The sequence below is a fragment of the Solenopsis invicta genome, chromosome 10 (assembly GCF_016802725.1).
Source record: "Solenopsis invicta isolate M01_SB chromosome 10, UNIL_Sinv_3.0, whole genome shotgun sequence".
NCBI lineage: Eukaryota > Metazoa > Arthropoda > Insecta > Hymenoptera > Formicidae > Solenopsis > Solenopsis invicta.
The window spans coordinates 6,907,779-6,927,987 of record NC_052673.1 but is presented as its reverse complement, the minus strand read 5'-3'; the positions used below and the strand labels follow the sequence as shown (position 1 = coordinate 6,927,987).

Sequence of the window (20,209 nt, the reverse complement as noted above, 5' to 3'; positions counted from 1 at the left end):
TTCTCGAAACTTTTTCAGGTATAATTATGGTACTTTGAAGAAGTTTATAAAAAATCTACAGATTATATAATGCATATCCTGGAGCAGAACGCGACACAACGTGAGCCAGTGCACAAAACACGAACCGCGCTGGCGACTCTTCCACAGGCCGTAAAAATCGTCTGAAACAAAAAATCCAAAAAGTTTCCTGTTTAGTAGGAGTGTGGTTATGGAATGGACCACTTTTATTGAAATTGAATAAAAAATAACAAAATGGCGGCGTTTGAAAAATTTTGTGTCGTTTTTACTGAATATTTTCGTCACTTTTTTGTCGATAAAAAATCCAATATGTAACCTATCGGTGTAATTATGGTCCATTCCATGGACAATTTAATTACGCGTATTTTAAAAAAAAAAAACATTAAGATTCGTTAAAAATTGACTGAGATATGACAGTCGCCAGCTCGAAAAATGTAGTTTTCCAGAAAACGCGTTTAAAGTTTTAAGTACAGTTTTTTCGATATAAATGTTTACATCTGGATACTTACAGCTAATCAGCTATTCCAGGACCATATAGCAGACCCTCGGCTTCCTCAAAATTGATTTGATCTTGCAATCTTTCGTTTTTTCGGGCAGTTCTTTCTTCCACTGACTGATATGTCGATCGCCGCTCCGCGTCTGTAATACGCTGTTGGTCGCGAGTGCAAGCAAAATTGTGGGCATTTGGGCCGATGGTGATTCCCATGATGCTCATAATTTTTAAAATAGGTTGAAAACCTTCATTAAAAATGCAGGTGGCAAGATATGCTGCAATCGTTATGATGTTGGAGGCGCAAAAAACGTGTTTTGGGGCGAACTGCCAAATAGTTTTGTTGAAGCACTCGTTGTTGTTCTGAGTGAATCCCCCGCAACAACGGTTCAACAAATCTTGCGATGACAAATCTTCGTAAATCGGTTGAATTAATTCCTGCACTTTCGAATCGAGAGGAGGAGGATGATTGTAGGACTGCAAAGTTCCAGCCGCTTCCGCTTGCCGCCACTTACACCATGAATTTGGTCCGCTTGGGCAACGCTCGTGCTGAGGCGTTTCGTTCGTCGACATTTTGTGATAAAATGTTGCCCACACGTCGTTCCTCATTTTCTCGACATCATGCGGATTCCTTCTAATTGCAAAGCCATAATAAATAGTTAATTCGTTAATTAACTTGTCTGTGAGCTTTCCAGGACCATGTCCACCGATTTTTTTGTTCTTTTTTTTCACGTTCCGTAATCTTGAGCCCATTCTTTTCTGCACATGATTGATGCACTCCTTTTTTTGGATTCCCTGATGTTCTTGTAATAAAGCTTTAAACGTTTTCGTGTCTCCGTCTCCAATGTAATTTTTATATTCCGCGGCGTGTAGACGTTGAGCTCTTTCAAACATGTCCAGCATTCCATGCACCTCCATATCTCCGGCACTTCCCTTGTGGTTGGCTTGACACATTTTCTCGTGCTCGCTGAACCATGTGTCAAACTCGGTTTCTGTCATGCTTTTTTTTTGTGTGATGCACATTTTACAAAAAGTAGATTTTACCAAAACATCTAGTACTTTACTTGAATAATGCCCAATCAATGTAACTACACCAAACATAGAAGAAAATCCTCGCTTGCTCCATGTTCCATCTCCTGACACTGTTAATTCATTCTCATTATTTCCATTGGCAGCATTTTTTTCTTTTTCCTCACAACCTGCTTTTCTGATGACTTCGTTGAACACAGAGCTTACAGCAGTGAATATATTTTCAACGGCAGCGTAGTACATCCTTATGCTCATTTTTTGTCCAAAATCCATCAATCCGAGAAATGTATTAATACCACTCAATCCAATGCCCAAAAGTCGCATAACAAATACAAATCGCCGATTTATTTCATAAGATTTATTGTTAACTTTTTCACATGAATAAATAAACTGCTCGTCACACTTGCATAAAACAGAAAGTTTAAATCCTAAGCCTCGTTCATCTTTTTTTCCAAATTTCACGTCTCCATTACATTTTTTACATTTCAAAATGTTGGAAAGAGTGGAAAAAACTAGCGTGAAATTCAATATCGCATATACGTTACTCGGAAAAACGGTCGTTTCGAAATCATTGGAACCGGCTAATTTCTTCGCCGACGTGCTAGTGAATTCTGTGTCATTCTCATTCGTGTATTGATTTGCACTAAATTTTCTCTTCGCTCGTTTTTTACCGGGACGTGTTGAGCTATTTTTACCGCACTTTTTATCTTGATACATTGTAAAAAACACTTCAATTTGATGCAGTGCAAGGCGAAAAGCGCGGGAGACACAGAAACGAACACGTGTTTTTCGTAGGTTATGAAACTGATTTCATCAGTGAAACTGTCTATAATTCAATGTAAATAGACTCCATCTAACATCAAAAATAGAAAACTTCGAGGAAAATCATATACCGATAGAAAGATCAGTCGGCTATGTACCTGCGCCGCTCGACCCGTTCGACGCTCTCTACCTGCTTTGAGTCGGTTGGCTCGGAGTCCAGAGTTGCCGCTGATGCGCCGATTTGCAGCACACCGCTGCCAGAAAGAACAGCACTCGCTAGCACCCGTTAGCACTTTCTCCCCACTTATCGGCCTGCGTCGAGCAGCCGAGGCGCCGAGTGGGGACTTCTTCTGTCTTTTTCTCTCTCGAGCGGTCTCTCTTCTTCTCGACCTATCCTCTTCTGACTCGAACGTTCTCTTTCTCTCGTATTACAGGCACAGCTCGGAGGCTCATAACTTTTAAACCATTACGTATTTCGATTTGCCCTTTTAGTATGATATTCTAGACACTTATAGCTATCGAAAAATGCAAAAAAAAAAATTTCGATTTTTTTGACCCAACAAACGAGAATGGACCCTTAATCTGTACTACAACGCATTAAAGGCTTGTCAAAATCGGAGAGAGATACTTCCGTAGCGCACGGACGAGTGCGCATACCAGCCTGTAGAGACGTTATTAATTATTTTGGGAAAATGTCGGAACAGAACTTTATCTATCCGTTGAATTTGCAATAAAATAAGCTTTATTTTACTCATAAAGAAAAATAAAAATTTTGAAAAAAAAAGTAAATGGTGGGGAAAAGTATAAAAAAATTAAAAAAAAATTTTTTAAATACTTTTATAAAGTACTCCTCAAGCCATTTAACTTTTAATCAGAATTTTTTTTTCTATCTCTTATAATTTCAACGATATATGCTTTGAAAGAAATAAATCGATTTTCTTCAAATGGGTGTTACACTCTCTAAAAGTCAGTTTGGGCACGTATAAAACAATACGTGTCCTTTATTTTGATCTGTACAACATATTAAAGGCACGTCGAAATCGGAGAGAGTCACTTCCGTAGCGCACAAACGCGCGGACGGGTGCGCGTACCATGTGTATAGAGAGGTTTTTAACCCTTAAACACACCGATCCTTTTTTTTGTAACGCAGGGGAAATGCATTACCGCATACCCCAGGCCTCGGGGGAGGCCTGGTGGTTATATGGGGCTCTCCCCCGTCAGCGACGTGCCGGCGAGGGCCTACCCACTAAAACCCTTCTGGGTGTCCAGCCCTAGTCCATGACTGGGGGGCTCCGGGAACGCGTGCAGCATACTTCCGGAGCCCTCCGGACCTAGTCAGCCTGGCTGACTCGTCTCGCCAGGGACGCCTTAGGCACCCCTGGCAGCGCTTTAAGGCTTTAGGTCGGGAGGGAGGGACACCGTCCCTCTCCCACCTCTTCCCCTGTTGGTGTTTGGGTGTACAGGCCCGGGGATCCGGCCCCCGCCGAATGGTTCCCGGGCCTAGCTGCGCCGTACGGCGCAAGATCCTAAAAATTGCTCTTATGGGGAGAGGGGGCATTTGCCCACTCCCCTCGCCCCGGCGAGGCTGAGAGAGCGATCCCTCCTAAAACGAGAGGGAAACCCTCCCCCCGATGTCACGGAGGGTCAACCCCGAAACACACCGATCCTGTAAAATACGGAAACACATTTTTGAGTCTGGGAGACTTTTTCAACTTTAAAAAGCTATATCTTTGATTACAATCAATACTTTTCTACGATTTTTTCTTTTAAACAAAAGTTCGAAATCTCAAGAGTATGATTGCACAATCGGCATTGCCAAAAAATAATTTGTTGTGAAGTTATAAAAGAAAATCCATTAAGCAAAAATGAGAAATTGGTCAAAAATCCACTTTTCCTTCAAAAAATCATATCTTTGCAACAAAAAATGTTTAAGGAGTTTCAAATTTTAAAGCGTTTTAAAGCTAAAGAGTCGTTTTAAAGCTAAAGAGTCACACTTTCAAAATAAAATTTGGCAAAATCGTTTCTTTTAAAAAGTATAATTATGTAACATAGAGAATATGAGGTATTTTTGGACATCTAAAAATCCACTTTAAAAAAAAAAATCATATCTTTGCAACAAGAAACTTTGAAGAACTTTACAATACGGCGATTTAAAGCTAAAGATTGATACTTTCAAGAAAAAAATTATATCATTGTAATTTCTATTAAAAAATGTATTTATGTAACAAAGCGAATATGAGGTATTTTTGATTAAATCTGAAATTGAAAATTGATGTGTTTTATTATATATTTCGGAAAAACTCTCTTTTCTACAGCATTTAATAGTATTTCAACTTTAGACAAAGTATATGCGAATAACATCCGCAAACCGACCTGTTCGAACATATTTTGTTCAGCTTTTTTACGTAAAATTCTCACAAAAATGTTTCACTTACACACTATATGGATCGCATTGACCCTAACAAAACTTTGCTGTCGTGCCGTTCGAATTTTAGTTGACCCAAAAAGTTGATCAACCATACAAATCGAAAGAGATTTCAAACTCTTTTTACTTGGTCCGAACCTATCTCATTCTGTCTTCACATAGCAAGCGTTCAAAACTTCATATGGGGTCTCTCAGACCCACTTACGTGTTTAAGGGTTAAACTACTACAAACTACTACAAACTACTACAAAATACTACAAAACGCGACTTTACATAAGAGTCAAGATTAAATAAAAAATTAAATAATTTTTAAACAATAAGAAAATAATACTCAAATTTTACACATATATTCTAGCATAACTGTAAAACATTGTGAAATTTTTATATTCTTGGTAATGTTTTGAGACATAATATACATACCTACATATAATGCAATTCTAATGAAAATGCATCAACAACGACTGTTATTACATTTTTAACTCATTATTAATAATCTTTTGTCAAGTTTTTCACAATCAATCTTCATTAATGTTATTAAAAAATATCTTTAAACAGCAAATTATAATTTTTTGCTTAAATTTTATTCATTATTGTAGGAGAATAGATATCGGACAAGGATCGAAGATCGATTGTTATCGGTCGACAATCGTAATGCCCATATATGTTGTCGGAATTTGGGTGAGCGCGAGCGAGCGGGAGTCCGCGGTGAGTCGCGAGCCGAGACAGTGCTCCGTGTCAGAGACAGAGTGTATAAAAACAGAGTAAGAGATAAACAGAGACAGAGTGCGGAAATTCAGAGTTAGCCACTAGTTCGTTTATTTCCTTTTACGTGAACTTTTCAAGAAACGATTGATATTATTATTTCGACTGAAACGACAAGATTCGCTCTATATTTAACTATTTAAATCGCGTACTTAATTAAATTGCGATAAACAATAACTATCTTTAATCATTATGTTTATTTCCATCTTATCCTTCTTAAAATCTTATTATCCTACATTATTTATTATTTTAAAGATGGCAATATCAAAATCCACTTTATTCTTAAATTTTTAAAATAAAGTTTTAAGATATGACACATATATAATCTTAACAATGTAACGAGAAAATTGTATTGTTAGAAAAATAATTAATTTTATTTTTTTTTCATCTTATTTTATCTATCTAACTCTATTCAATTATCTCCCATAACCAGGATTGCAACTACCTTTGGCTTGAACAAGATTTAACGCGAGTCATTTTTTCTGTCATTCTCTGTCATTCCTTTCACTGGAAGACGATTTTCAGGAAAGTTTATTTTGTCGCACGCTATTGAAATGTACTAATCGACAATGTTCTAGAGTTGATTAATCAAAAACATTCTCGGCATGAGGAAAAGTATCAAACACAGTCCTTCCAGTGATGCCAATATTGTATCGACAATTAAGCTTGCCAATAAAAAAAGTTTGTAAAATTTACATACATTTTATACATATATGCTTTTGTGAAATACAATACTTGTCTTGTTCGTTTATAACTTTTTTATGGACTTAAAATTATTTTTTAAGATTAGTAAAAACTATAAATTATTTATTAAATTTTTGCTCCAAGTTTAAGAATTTCACAAACAATTCTTGTGTGAAACATTATATTAAGAAATGTAATTGCTTTTTCTTAATTTCAGTAAATTATACAATCAGTATAGATGATATCAATAATTGATTATGATTATATAATAAAAAAAGAATGTTAAACTTTAAAAAATAATTCAAATATAGCTAAAACATTGTTATTTTCTTTAACGGTGGACTTTTTTCTCAGGAAGATTCTTCACTATGACCTTCAATGTCGCGGTACCACGATTACATCGTTGTAGTTATTGAAGAAAGTCTTCGACAACCTTTGTTTCACCCTCTTCGTAGTGCGAGAGATTTCATTATGAATATTCACATGATTTGTGCATGATGTTATGTCGAAGCATTGCTGTATGTGTATGCGAGAATATAGCTTGATTATTTTTGCTTTACAAAAAATTCGCATAGCTTATGAAAAACTCCTAAAACACAGCCTCTACAGCATCATATAAATATTCCAGATGTACCTAAATAATAAATAAAATTTATAAGTACTTTTTAACGATTTATGTGTTTCTGAAGTTTCCTAATAGACTAGTATTCATAATCAAACCTTAGTTGAAAATCGTCAAGTAATGTCTGAAGATAATAGTTTGTCTCTGTGATTGATTGATGACATATTAAGATATTAGTATTTAGGTCAGCCTTAAATATAAGAATTGACTATGAATACCAGCTCTATAATCTGTTATCTCATCGGGGAATCGATTATAATTTTGTATCGATGAAATTCTTATCAATATTTCCGTTTGCTATTATGAAATTGATACATTACCAGAGAAGAAACAAAATCTCTTTTTGACCGTTTGACAGATTGCACCGCTAAATAAACATCGCATTCTTTTTCGACAACCATTCGTTCCAACAAGAAACTCAATGCTAGATAGAGACCACATCCAGTTATTCCGTCACTGAAAGATCGTTTTACTCATGAAAGTTTTGAGTAACATTGATTTGAAAACACGATTCAAATAGGTAATTGGAAAAATTGTTACAATAATGTACTTCTGTATTGATTATTTAAAAATAAAAGAATTAAAATTCAAGTAAAATATAAAACAATTTATATTACTTAAAGCAAACATGAAGTGTAATAGTTTCCCAAAATTTAAATAATTTTATACTAATAATGTACCAATCAAACATCTTCTTGATCGATTCGAACCAAATCTTTTATATCGAACCATATATGAATCTCTTCACAATCTTTCCAATTCGAATGTGAATTGAATTTAAGTCACATTCTTCCAAATTTACATTACGTGTTGTTTTGAATATAATAATATGTTATAAATACTGTTGCAAATCTTTTTCTTTAATGAGAAAATTATTACTTTAACAAAATGTTTCACCAAGGAAATTGTGTTACACAAGGATGCTATATAAGAAAAAAAAAAAAAATGAATTAATAAACTATTAATAAACACCAGACACAGAATATAAAATGCAGATTTTATAAACTAATATGTTAAACATTTAAAAACAGAAAGATTTAAAATCGATTCGTTGACGATTCAAAATTATCGATTTATTCAAATCGGAAAACAAAATTGAACCGAACAAACTTTGATTTTGATTCGTATCAATTTGAATTTGCACATCTACATTATATACATAAAATAATATTTTATTATATACTGGCAAAGTGTAATAGTGGGTCCTCTAACTTTCGTGATATTTTCTTCTGCTTGCCAAAATGTTACCATCGATCCAACTGGGGCAGTGGTTGATCTTTTCCGTGTTTCCATTCCGTTAAACACATTATAGTCACGTATTGTTTTCTTGGATTTTCTTGTTACAAAGTTTCATCACGTAGAGTAGGTAATGGCAAATAGAAACGGTAAAGTTATGGTATTGATTTGATGTACCTTGGAATTATCAACGAGCAATAATTTTTGTGATGCATAATATTTCTCTTTCACGACTTCTTTCGCAGTAATATGCAACTATGGGATTAGTTTAAACCGCTTGTAGGAGCGATCTCACAGCAAGCCTAAAAAAAGTTTAAAGATAAATAATTATATTGACTCTCTAAATATAAAATAGTAAAATCTTACTGATTTGCAGTATTTATAACTGCAAGTGACTACAATGATTCTGATTAAGAAGAGGATATTCTCACTAACCAAAATCCGTGAAATGCATATATCTATGACTGATATAGTTATAGTTATAAATATAGCATTAAAATTAGACTGTTTTTCAGTGAATAATACATTCCGATTTAGACAGTCCGTATGAAAATATTTACGTTGATTAATTTTCTTTTATGATAACTTTGACGTACATGACTTTGATATATTCCATAAATTTTCTAGTTAAATTATTTTATTTAAATAATTGCGCATAAATTCAGAAATATTAAAAAATGACCATAATATTCGTTATAAGTATATAAATTACTTTAAATCGGAACCAGTGTATTACCTACTGAAAGACAGTGAATAGATTTTTAAACTCATAACTACATCAATCAATGGTATATGCACCGTTTTTTGGTGACAAAACACTATAATTTAGTGAGAAAACTCCGTTCTTAATTGAAATCGCTAAATGACTATTATAATTAGTTATTGATGATAATTTTATCACTGCAATAGAGTAAATTTCATTGATTTACATTTAGAGAGTACATTCGGCAAATGTAGTCTGTTTCTCTTGTTTTTTATTAATATGTAGAAAATGCACGTACAGGATCCTGCCAATCTGGCGGTTGTAGCATGATAATAAGTTTAACTTTGTATTCGTCAATCATTCGCCAGAATGTTTTAATCGTTGATTGTATGGGAAGTTGTGTAGCTAGGTACTGATTCTAAAGTTTTACTCCGTCTACATAAACAATGTATAGATAATCGCTGTCCTTGTCCGAAGCCGGGTATTTCTTCAAATATACTGTACTGATTTTATCTGTAAAAAGATGATTTATTCATTCGAAATACGTTCAAAGTTTCTACAATATTATCTCTAAGATTGATCACTACACAAAATACTAGTTTAATTTTATGATCTGCTCATCACAGAAATAGTCAAAACTTAGTATTTTAAAGGTTTATAAATTAGAATTTAATGTACGCAGACAAACTTGAAATCAAATCTGAAAACTTGTTTTTGGCTCAACTACCTTCCGACAAAAATGAGGGATACGTACCTTGTCGCAGTATTATATCTTGCCATGCAGTGTCGTGTAATCTAAAGATTATGGAATGATAAACAACTTTTTTAACATTAGCTTAATCAGCTCGAAGATAACGATTAAAACGGAACTTATGAACTATACCTTTGCTGAAGAGCCGGCGATTGTTCTTTCAATTCCTTTATTCGCGTAATTAACATCTCATTACAAGGAACTGCAGTTGGAATGGAAAGCAAACATTCTACTAACACCACATGCGCAAAGAGATATTGCTGCATATTAATCATGTTATCTCGTTCGCTTCTAATGGATTCCGTTACTTCGAGAACATCGACTACCTGACAAATTTATTTGCAATTTTATTATGAATATTAATACAATCCGTATATTAAAGTGAATATTTGGTTTTTTTAATCAATTTAAATGGCCTTACTTCAAAAATGATTAAACGAAATTTTATTATTACCTCTTCGGCCTTTGCTCGACAGAGACAAATGTCGCACAAAATAATAATTCCCGTTTTTTCAACGCCACTACAATGAACTACCACGGATCCATCTCTTGGTGATAACGCTAACAATTTCTTGAAATATGTGACAACTGAATGTGTATTTAATGGCACGTCATAGTCAGGCCAAGCCGTGTATTATAAATGTTCTATCTATATAATATGGATATATTGTTTAATAAAAGTTTTGTGTCCAGTTATTTTAAAAAATTGGTACTTTTCGTGTTTCCTCTTCATAAGTCACTTGGAATGTTCTAAAAGAGTAATAAGCAAAAATATTTTGCTTTTCGTTTAATACAGTAATGTCACTGTATTTCATCTTCTTGTCAATATCTGGCCAATATTGTTCGCAGTTTGTCTATAATAATTATTAAGCTTGATATTTATGCAAAAGAATAAGAATTTAATTTTATTTAAGCAAAAGAATTACCTTTCCATTGTTGACTACGTTTGTTAACATACAAATAATAAGAACGTTTTCCTGCCAAATCATATGCCAGAAATCGGTGACAGTATTTGATTCGGGTTCTTGTGTCGCTATGTAACGTATCTCTTCTTTATAACCCTTTTAGAATAATTAATTATCAATCAAATAAGAAAAATATTGTTTTAACATCAAATGGATGCAAACGTATATAATTGGTATTTCAATTTTATGATACTCTTACTAAGACTCAGAACTTACGGTGATGTATGTAGCGTTAATGTAATCGGAAGAAGTCCGTATATTTCTTTATCACCTGTTTTGTCGCCTATATTAATTTAATATTAGTACGTTACTACATAAGTATAAACCGTTCATGATCAAACTTCTTACGCGCAATAAGATTCTCGTGTCGATTTCTATATTTGTTGAGCGAAAATTTGCTGCTATTACATGGCTGGGTTAGTTTTTTTTTTTTTTAACGCCTTGAGAGAATATCGCAAAATTTTGTTATCATATTGTTACATAATTATAAACTAGCATAGCCATTTAAAGTAATGAAAATAATTTCATTCTGCTCAAAATTTTAAAATTCTATTTGTTGAAATTTGACGTCTTTTAAAATTAATTGTACAATTGTAAAATTTTCCGAATATCTTTGGAAGACAATTTAATTTAATACAACAATTAAAATGAAATTCAAGAACTTACTTTATGTCTATTAAGCTAGCCCCCCCACCAGTGCAAAATGAATTTTTACATATTCTAAAATTAAGTGCTAATTAGGTGCTAATTTGGTGCTGAGGTGCGAAATTAAGTGCTCGCACCGTTTGGCAGATTTTTTTAAATATATTGGGGGGGGCTAGCTTAACGTTAAGCTAGCCCCCCCCCAAAAAAAAAAATTTATATTTATAATGGAAATGAAGAAACAAATACACTAGAATTAAGTGCTAATTAGGTGCTCAAAAAAATAATAAAAATAATTTGAAAATATATAACAGAACTTCAAATGGTTGGTTCACAAGAGAAGTTATCTTAAAAAATTAGATGCTCGTACAAATATAGTACTAAAAAATTCCTTTTTCCATCACATTTAAAGATATCTAGTCGCCGAATTAGGTGCTTGTTCGGTTTGGCAGAAATTCGGACTTAAACATCGGTCGCGCCTATAGACTAACAAGAGAGAAGTCATGTTAAATAATTAGGTGCTCGTACATATATAGTACTAAAAAATTTCTTTTTCCATCACATGTAAAGATATCTAGTCGCCGAATTAGGTGCTCGTTCGGTTTGGCAGAAATTCGGACTTAAACATCGGTCGCGCCTATAGACTAACAAGAGAGAAGTCATGTTAAATAATTAGGTGCTCGTACATATATAGTACTAAAAAATTCCTTTTTCCATCACATTTAAAGATATCTAGTCGCCGAATTAGGTGCTCGTTCGGTTTGGCAGAAATTCAGACTTAAACATCGGTCGCGCCTATACACTCACAAGAGAGAAGTCATGTTAAATAATTAGGTGCTCGTACATATATAGTACTAAAAAATTCCTTTTTCCATCACATTTAAAGATATCTAGTCGTCGAATTAGGTGCTCGTTCGGTTTGGCAGAAATTCGGACTTAAACATCGGTCGCGCCTATACACTCACAAGAGAGAAGTCATGTTAAATGACTTATAAAAATAGACGTTTAGCATCGCCTTAATATCAACCATCAATGACATTGGCGTCGAATAGACGTCTTTTCAACTTATCATCTCTATTGTCGTCCAAATCATATTTCTTGCAAGACTTATTCATAAAATGCCCAAAACTTTTTAATTGCGATTTTCTCGAAAATGCTTGAAAGCAATGTTATTTGTATTTTTGTACATAATACTCAAAATAAGTAAAATTAATTACTGACTAATTTAATACTGCCAAAATTAAATTTCTGTAAAAGCATTCTTATAGAAATTCCATTATTGATCTTACTATTTCTGGTTAACTTAATTAATCGATCGATTAAATTCAAGAATTGTCAACTGTAAAACATAAAACTCATTAACTATTATATTTTATTTTTCTTGTTCACTTTCGATACATTATAAATTATTTATGTAAATACATATAATATTTTTATTTAATAATGAAGTTATACATTTAATTATAATTATATTAAGAAATTAAATAAGGGATCGATGATCAGTTTTCAATTTTGTAGTTTACAATTATTAAATTGGTGCAGCTATTCCATCAAATATATTTTTTAAAATGTGAGCGCGTTACACAACATCTCGAGGTCTGTTCTTTTCAATTGAACCTTTTACATGTGCAAAGCTAAAAGAACGGACTTCGAGACCGTTGAGCAAGCGCGCTGAGCCGGCCTACACGCGCGCTATCTCCCTATCATTTGTTTTCCGATGTTAGCGGAATTTTAGTGCAGATTGTTTTACGATACGTAAAGGTGTTGTTGGTGTTGCGTGTGTTGTGTTGCTTCCCATTGTTCCCATTTAGCAAGAACGGTTGTGGCGAAGATAAAGTTGGACAGTCATGTAAGTATTATATTTTTGGCTTTATCTATATGTATATACAATAAAGAAGTTTTTTATATTAACACTCTGTAAACACGACAAAAATGCCCAGTATATTTTTTCCTTTGAAATACTATGAACATCGTGATATGCAACAGTTTTTATAACCTTTTTTTTAAAAAGTTAGACTTTCGGTGATATCCTTAAAACGTTGAATTTAGATCGCGCTTGTTCTTTATCACTTTATCAAGCATGCATGCGTGCGTGTACAATACATGCGTACGTGTGCACGCATGCATGCTGCGTATGCGTACGTGTGCATGCGTATGCGTGCGTATGCATGAGTGCGTGAATGTCTGACTATATTCCGTTTCACGTATATGATGTGCATGATGTTCATTTTATTCTTGCAATGTCAAACAAGGATGAAATGATACATCATGCGCATCATACGTGAAACGGAACGTAATCTTATGTCTTGTAATGTATGTATGTGTGCGCGCGCGTGAATACATGTGTGAGTGTATGTGATAAAGGTCCCATGTAGGAATTGACAAACGGCCCAGTATTGGGTCAATATCGGCAAACAAGACTCGATATTGGCATGACACTTGTAGCCAATACTGAGCGAATATTCTGAGTGATCAGATCGGACCAACGCTGGCTCTAAAGCCTGGCACGATACTAACTATCGAGATTGGCCCGATATTGATTTCAAGTATTGGCACAATGTTGCAGTTCGATACTGGCCGAATATTTTTAGTAATTAGATCGGCCCGAAGTTGGAATTTAAGCTTGGTACGATACTGGCTTTGAGATTGGCACAGTATTGCCATTCAATAATTGGTTTCAGTTTTGAGAAAATCTTTTTAGATTGAAGGATGATCCTACTTGTGGCTAAACAATTTGATGGGTGAAATTTATATTAAAGTTGGCTTTTAATCGTATTGACTGTAGCAAATAATTTTTTTATTTAATTAAAAAAAATTAGTTAATTTTTTTATTTAATTAAAAAAAATTATTTAATTTTTTAATTTAATTAAAAATGGTTTTTGGTGGCAATCTAATTTTTTTCAAAAATATATGTGTAAAGATAATGTAAATAAACATTTCAATTTAAGGCAACTATATATCTAAAGAAAAAAGGCTTACATTTATAAATTAAATTTTGCAAAAAATCTTAAATTATTGCGAATTATTGTCAATATTTTTAAATATATTTGTATTACATAAAATTGTTGCAAAAATAAACAATACAGATGCGCGCTTGTCATTTATTTTCTGATAATATACATTTTTCAATTAAAAATTACTTCATATAAATGTCGTCATTTTATGTATAACCGTATACACATATATTTACTAATTTACTTTGCATTATAATCATCATATGACATAAAAGTTATTGATTATATAATGGAACATCTTATTTTCTTATAACAACTGTTTATTAAATATAATTATTCACATATTAGTAAACACATAATCAATAACTTGTTAAAAGTTTTATATTAAAACAATTAATGTAAAAGGAAATTATTAATAAGAGTTCCTTCAAATCTTTCCTGTTTTGAGATATTCCAAATTTTATTTTGTCTCTTAAACTTGATTATTACATACAACTGTATATTTTTAGATCTTTATCTCGACGCTAGAAGAGGTGCAAAAGGTTTCGAAGAAAATTCAGCTTATGAAACGGAACAAGAACTTGGGAAAGGGAAAAGAAAGCGATTTTCTAAAGTCATACAAAGTGATAGTGATTCAGATCCTGAAACTCGAAAGAAGAGCAAATTTCCTGCACCTCCGAAAGTTCCGTTTACATCTCAGATCACAAAAGTCAGTGTAAAAGATTTTGTTTTTGGTAAGATTTAATTCAATGAAATTTTATGCTTTTTCTTCTATTGCAATAATTTTTGTATGTATAATATAAATATATGATATTTTAATGAAATGTTCAATATACAGAATGTTCAGTAACATTCTAGACAAAATTTAAAAAGTAATTCTAAATAATAAAATATAAAAAATAAAATTGCAGTTAATAATTCGCTTCTATTATAGTTACAAATGTTTAAATATTCACGTGCTTTAAATATTTTTATGTAAATATTTAAATATTTATATTTAAAAATTGAAACCTTGATATCGCATTTTTGTTATTCTTAATTTTTTCTTTATCATTTAGAATTATTCTTTAAATTTTCTTCTACCTGTTGCCGAACATTTTATTCGTAATGCTTATTGCTACTTGTTAAACTTACGCATGAGAATTCAATTTATCAGAAATTCTTGTTATTTATTACATTTTTGACTGCAATAAATTCAATCGATCTGAGATCAAATAATAACGAAAATATTAACAAAATTGTGATGATATCGATTTAAAGCCGACATGAATGTAATCGAATGAAGAGAGCAAAGTATAGTATGTGATATTATACAATATCGATTAAAAATTGATTCAATCCATTGCAATCAAAAACGCTGTTAGATATTAACTTTTATTTTTATATTCTGAAACGGAAAACAAAAGTTCTATGAGATAGTTGTATTTTAGATTGTAATCGGAAGCCTGTTCCCGATTCTGATAATGTACACAAAAATCTAAGGGACCAACCTTTAATTAATAAAAAGAATCTGACGTCTTCTACTAATTTCATTGATGTGGATAAGATATCTACTCAACAAGACTTTTCTTCAAAGAACGTAATATCAACTGATAATGCTAAAGTTAAGAATTTAGCTGTATTTGAAAAAGTTAAATCTAAACTTGATACAAGAAAAGAAAGAAGTGATAACAAACAAAAAAAGTCTTCGTCTCATAGTAATTTTCAAGAGGTTTCAAATTATTTTGAAGAGACCAACGTGGGGCATTTTTCTTCTACAAATATTCCGAAACAAGTTTGCTCTTCTGAGAAATCTATTATAGCAGAGACTTCTCCTTTTAAAATATCAGTAGAAAAGGAAATGCAAGATACAAGAAAGAGGCAAAATAATGTTTCAATCATACAACAATCTTATTCTAGTAACTCATCTGAATTGGCAGATGAGTTTGATGCAGATTCAATACAAACGAAGAAATTCCAGCAAAGATTTGATTCAGAAGGAACTTCTGACATCCCTGATTCTCCCAAAAACTTAATGTCTACGGAGTCATCTAACACAGAATTAAACTCAGATTGTACTACAGAAGTTGTAAGAAAAAGAAAAGAGTACAAAAAAACTTCACTTCCATCTTTAGAAAGACATTCTGTGAATTTAGGTATTATTAACAAAAAAATAATCTTGATTAACTTTTATATCATAAATATTCGATCTATAATTAGTCTTCCTTTCTCTAAAAGTACATTATATTTACAGATTTTGACCAAGATATAAAAACAATTCTAAACAATATATATCTTAGAATGGACGAAATCAGCAGCAAGCTTGATGTATCAATAATAAATCAAACAAAATTAATGACTTTCCTTTTGCCTCATGAGAAAAAAATAAATAGACCCAATAATTTACCTGCCTTACCTCTACAATCTATAAATGATCTTCGAAAATTTGAGAAATACTTGAGAGAGCCAGAAAATATGTCAGCTACGGTAAATTATATTGACATATACATAATGATTATATATACACTCAGTATTTAAAAAAATTGTGTTCTCTTTTCTTATTATACGTTTTAAAATACTTTTAATTTCACAGTATATCCAGCGTCATCGATTCTGTCCCTCAGAAAATTTTCCAAACTGAGAAGTCACTATCTTAAATTTCTACATACAGTTTATGATTAACATAACGACCAATAAGCTATAGTCGTTACATTAATCATGAACTGCGAGTATGTAGAAAGATGGTGACTTCTCAGTTTGGAAAACTTCCCGAGCGACAGAATCGATGACCGTGGGTGTACCTTTTTTGTATTATTTATTCTATTTATGATTATGATCGTAGCTCTTTCTGTATTCTGTTTTTTTCTAAATTATATCCTTAGACCTTTATTCTTATATTTTTATAGATTAAATATATTAGTTTTTATGGAAGTGATCCAGATGAAACAAAAGCAACGATGAATGTGATGAAAAAATTAATGTACAACTGTTTGGCAAAAAACATAAATTTTAAAGGTCTTGATCCCAATTCATCAAAAATTCCTCTTGAACAATGTCATATGTGGGACCTAATTCAAGGTAAATTTTTATATTCTTCTGCACGTTGATTACAGATATTTTTAGAAATAATTCCACGATAATATAAATTTTCATTTCAGGTGCTGTGATGTGTAATAAAAAAGAAAATTGTGACATTAATAAACTGAAGAGAGCATGTCAAAATTGGTTGAAGCAAGCTCCACATCGGAAGCAAGAAATTGCATATATTCCTGTTAAGACTCCTGATGCCTCACCGAGAACTCCGTATTGACGGTAGTAACGTTTCGTCGCGGACAAAATTAGAGCTATAGTAGAAACGTGACAGATTGACGACGAAATGTTGTGTATGTCATTCCATTATTATATATTCCATTGTGAAAATTTGACTTATCTCATATTTACCAAATTTGTAAGAATGGACCGCAAGTAAAGTTTCTTTGAAGTAATACATAAAAGCATATTTCACTCCTTTCAATATCCATGTGTTTTCCTGTTTGAATAGGCATCACTTTACGTACTTTTAACGACTATTTACTGACAGGCGGAAAAAGGATAGTCAAGACCCATTTTTACAGTTTTAAAGCGATTTTGTTATTCTATTTTATTCAAATTCTATTTATAAATGCCACGTCGGAAATTTTAGTTCAACTGTGTGTTTTCTTGTCTGAATGGTTTCATTTTATGTGCTTTTTACGACTATTTACTGACTATTGGGCGGAAAAAGATTAGTCAAGATTCATTTTTACAAGTTTTTTAAAGCTGTATATTAATAGAAACGAATGTAAATAAACGTTATTAAAACTACGTTTATACGTCACCATTAATCGAGTTTAATAACATCGGTAGTTATAAAACTGGTTAATTACAAGTATTCATCTGAAGAATGGAATGACTGTAATTGGTCAGTTTCATAACTACGAGTGTTGCTAAACCCAATTAATGATGACGTGTAAACGTAGTAGACGTTTAAATACGCTTATAAGACGTTTCTAAGGCGTCTACATAAATGTCTAATAGTCGTTTAATAAACGTTTATTGAACGTCTTTAAGACGTCTACATAAATGTCAAATAGTTGTTTAATAAACGTTTATTGAACGTCTTTAAGACGTCTAATAGTGGTCTAATTTAGAAGACACAAAAACGTCTAATAGACCAAATTTTAGACGTCTATATCAACTGGTTTTTTAGACGTTGATTTGACGTTTTTTCAACCTGTCATTTCTCACTGAGGTTATCCTGAGAAAGATTCAAAATGTTATAATCCAGTATTATGCAAAGTAAATAAATTACATAATGTTTTTGCTGCTTAAAATTATTTAATTCTCAATTTAGTATTGTGAAAACGTTTTTTGAAGCATATATTAAATTTAAGAACAAATCAATTTAAAAACTTTTTAGACATTTTTTAACATCATTCTAATAGGAGAACATCATAGTGTTACCTTGCAATTTTAATAAGCATTGGGTATGTCAGAATATAAATAAAATTAAGATATACGTTTTTTTTATAAATATTGAGTCGCTCATTAAAGTATCGTCTAGTGCAGATGGCACTGAACTGCACACAGCGAGCGACAAGCGTCGAGCAGCAGACTTCATTGATTGGCTGCTGCTTGACGCTTACTGCTTGCTACGTGCAGTGTGCACTAGGCATAAGGCGATATTGGATCCGTACGCCAATTTACATATAAAATTCCCGAAGAATTTCTCTTGTATTAAAGCTTCTAAGCTCATTCTAAAAGCAAAGCATTGTTCTTTGTTGTAATTTCCAAAGTGCCAACTGCTTATTTTATACATATAAAATCTCAAATTTCTATGCGTAGCAAATGTTGACTAACATAACTATATTTTTATACACCCAGAGAAAAGTTTCTTTGAGTCAAAAAATATTTGTTTGACTCAAAGAAATTCGTGCATTGCTATACGGTTAAAGAAAAGTTTCTTTGGTCTGAAGAAATTTTTTGATTACTCTTTTTATTAAAATTAAAGAAACAGTTTCGTTATGCAACGCAATTTTTTTTTAAAGAAAAGAAATATATTTTTAAAACCAAAATAACTAAATTATTTTTTACATTTCTGTCAATATTTTCTTTAAATTAAATATTAATTAGTTGTTTGAATTAAACAAATAATTTATTTACTTTGATAAAGGCTAATAACGTCATTTCTTTAAATCAAATAAATTATTATTTTCCGCAAAGGTATTTTCATTTCAACTTAAAAAAATCATGTTAAAGAAACAATTTTATCAATTTAAACATAACTTTTCTTTAGGTGTAATTTTTTTTGTTCTTCATATCAAATTGTAGCCGTCACCCTTTGTTATTGTCTGTATTTTTATTCTGTAAAAGAATTTTTCAATCCGTGTCTTCAATAATAAAATTTGTCGATTCACGTATAGGGACGACACCAGAATCGCCTTAAGTTAACGGACCAAAAAGGATTACAAATTTGATTTGGATATTTCGGTTTGGAACAAACACAGATTTCGAAATGGCTCGGAAAAGTTTATATTAAATTCCTATCCAAAATTTTTATCAGGTTTGAACGTCTAAAAATTAGATGTTTAAAATTCAGACGTCTAAAATTTAAATATCAAAATTCAGACGCCTAAAAATTAGATGTTTGAAAATCAGATATCTAAACATTAGATATCTGAAATTTAAACGTATAAATTTCAAAAATCTAAAATTCAAACTTCTTTAACATTTTTTTATTAAAAAAAGAATTGAGGTTTTAACAATAATAATAAATTTTAAGACGACACAATTCTCATCATACCAGTTTGTTTAGCCATAAAATATATTCTACCAATCACTCTAAAAGTAGAAATTTATCGGGTATATGGAACGAACATAATTAAAAATTTACTGAAGAGAGAAAAGGTGATGAGATAACAGTAATGTCGTGAAATACTAAAACTAGTAACTAATACTAATAGCATACTGATAACTAATGTCAAAATAAACACTCCAAATTATAAAAATCACAAATTAATGATTCTTTGTATATTATACATACTAATAAGTGCCAAAAGGTTGCATAAACGGTTTATAAAATATATTTTATTTGAAAAAGTTTCCTTTAATAATTTTTTTGCTGCTAATACGCATTATGCAATGTTCATTAAGAGAATACAAAATGCA

The 20,209-nt window shown here is 31.8% G+C and overlaps 4 protein-coding genes across 5 annotated transcripts; 1 reads left to right on the top strand and 3 right to left on the bottom strand.

Annotated features, from left to right (window-relative positions):
* LOC105205071 lies at positions 1-3,144 on the bottom strand. The gene is made up of 2 exons (XM_011174368.3): positions 528-3,144; positions 1-161 (listed from the first exon to the last, which is right to left on the bottom strand). Exon 1 carries the CDS (start codon positions 2,252-2,254, stop codon positions 530-532), a length of 1,725 nt encoding a protein of 574 aa, XP_011172670.2. The 5' UTR covers positions 2,255-3,144; the 3' UTR covers positions 1-161; positions 528-529.
* A 3,193-nt stretch (positions 3,145-6,337) lies between these two features.
* Positions 6,338-9,076, bottom strand: LOC113002952. 2 transcript variants are annotated; one of them, XM_039454045.1, is made up of 3 exons: positions 7,976-9,071; positions 7,113-7,248; positions 6,338-6,804 (listed from the first exon to the last, which is right to left on the bottom strand). In XM_039454045.1, the coding sequence occupies exons 1-3, from the start codon at positions 8,083-8,085 to the stop codon at positions 6,760-6,762; spliced, it is 291 nt and encodes a 96-aa protein (XP_039309979.1). In that variant the 5' UTR covers positions 8,086-9,071; the 3' UTR covers positions 6,338-6,759. The 2 variants fall into 2 exon arrangements, with proteins under 2 accessions (XP_039309979.1, XP_039309978.1); XM_039454044.1 differs by lacking the exon at positions 6,338-6,804 and adding an exon at positions 6,811-6,982 and having other exon boundaries at positions 7,976-9,076.
* A 58-nt stretch (positions 9,077-9,134) lies between these two features.
* On the bottom strand, positions 9,135-10,699 carry LOC105201561. The gene is made up of 6 exons (XM_039454046.1): positions 10,664-10,699; positions 10,409-10,543; positions 9,937-10,336; positions 9,615-9,808; positions 9,486-9,526; positions 9,135-9,244 (listed from the first exon to the last, which is right to left on the bottom strand). Exons 4-6 carry the CDS (start codon positions 9,755-9,757, stop codon positions 9,150-9,152), a joined length of 279 nt encoding a protein of 92 aa, XP_039309980.1. The 5' UTR covers positions 9,758-9,808; positions 9,937-10,336; positions 10,409-10,543; positions 10,664-10,699; the 3' UTR covers positions 9,135-9,149.
* A 2,052-nt stretch (positions 10,700-12,751) lies between these two features.
* On the top strand, positions 12,752-17,512 carry LOC120356853. Its single transcript, XM_039454043.1, has 6 exons — positions 12,752-12,938; positions 14,554-14,778; positions 15,475-16,179; positions 16,278-16,510; positions 16,930-17,101; positions 17,182-17,512. Exons 3-6 carry the CDS (start codon positions 15,885-15,887, stop codon positions 17,331-17,333), a joined length of 852 nt encoding a protein of 283 aa, XP_039309977.1. The 5' UTR covers positions 12,752-12,938; positions 14,554-14,778; positions 15,475-15,884; the 3' UTR covers positions 17,334-17,512.
* The last annotated feature ends 2,697 nt before the right edge of the window (positions 17,513-20,209 follow it).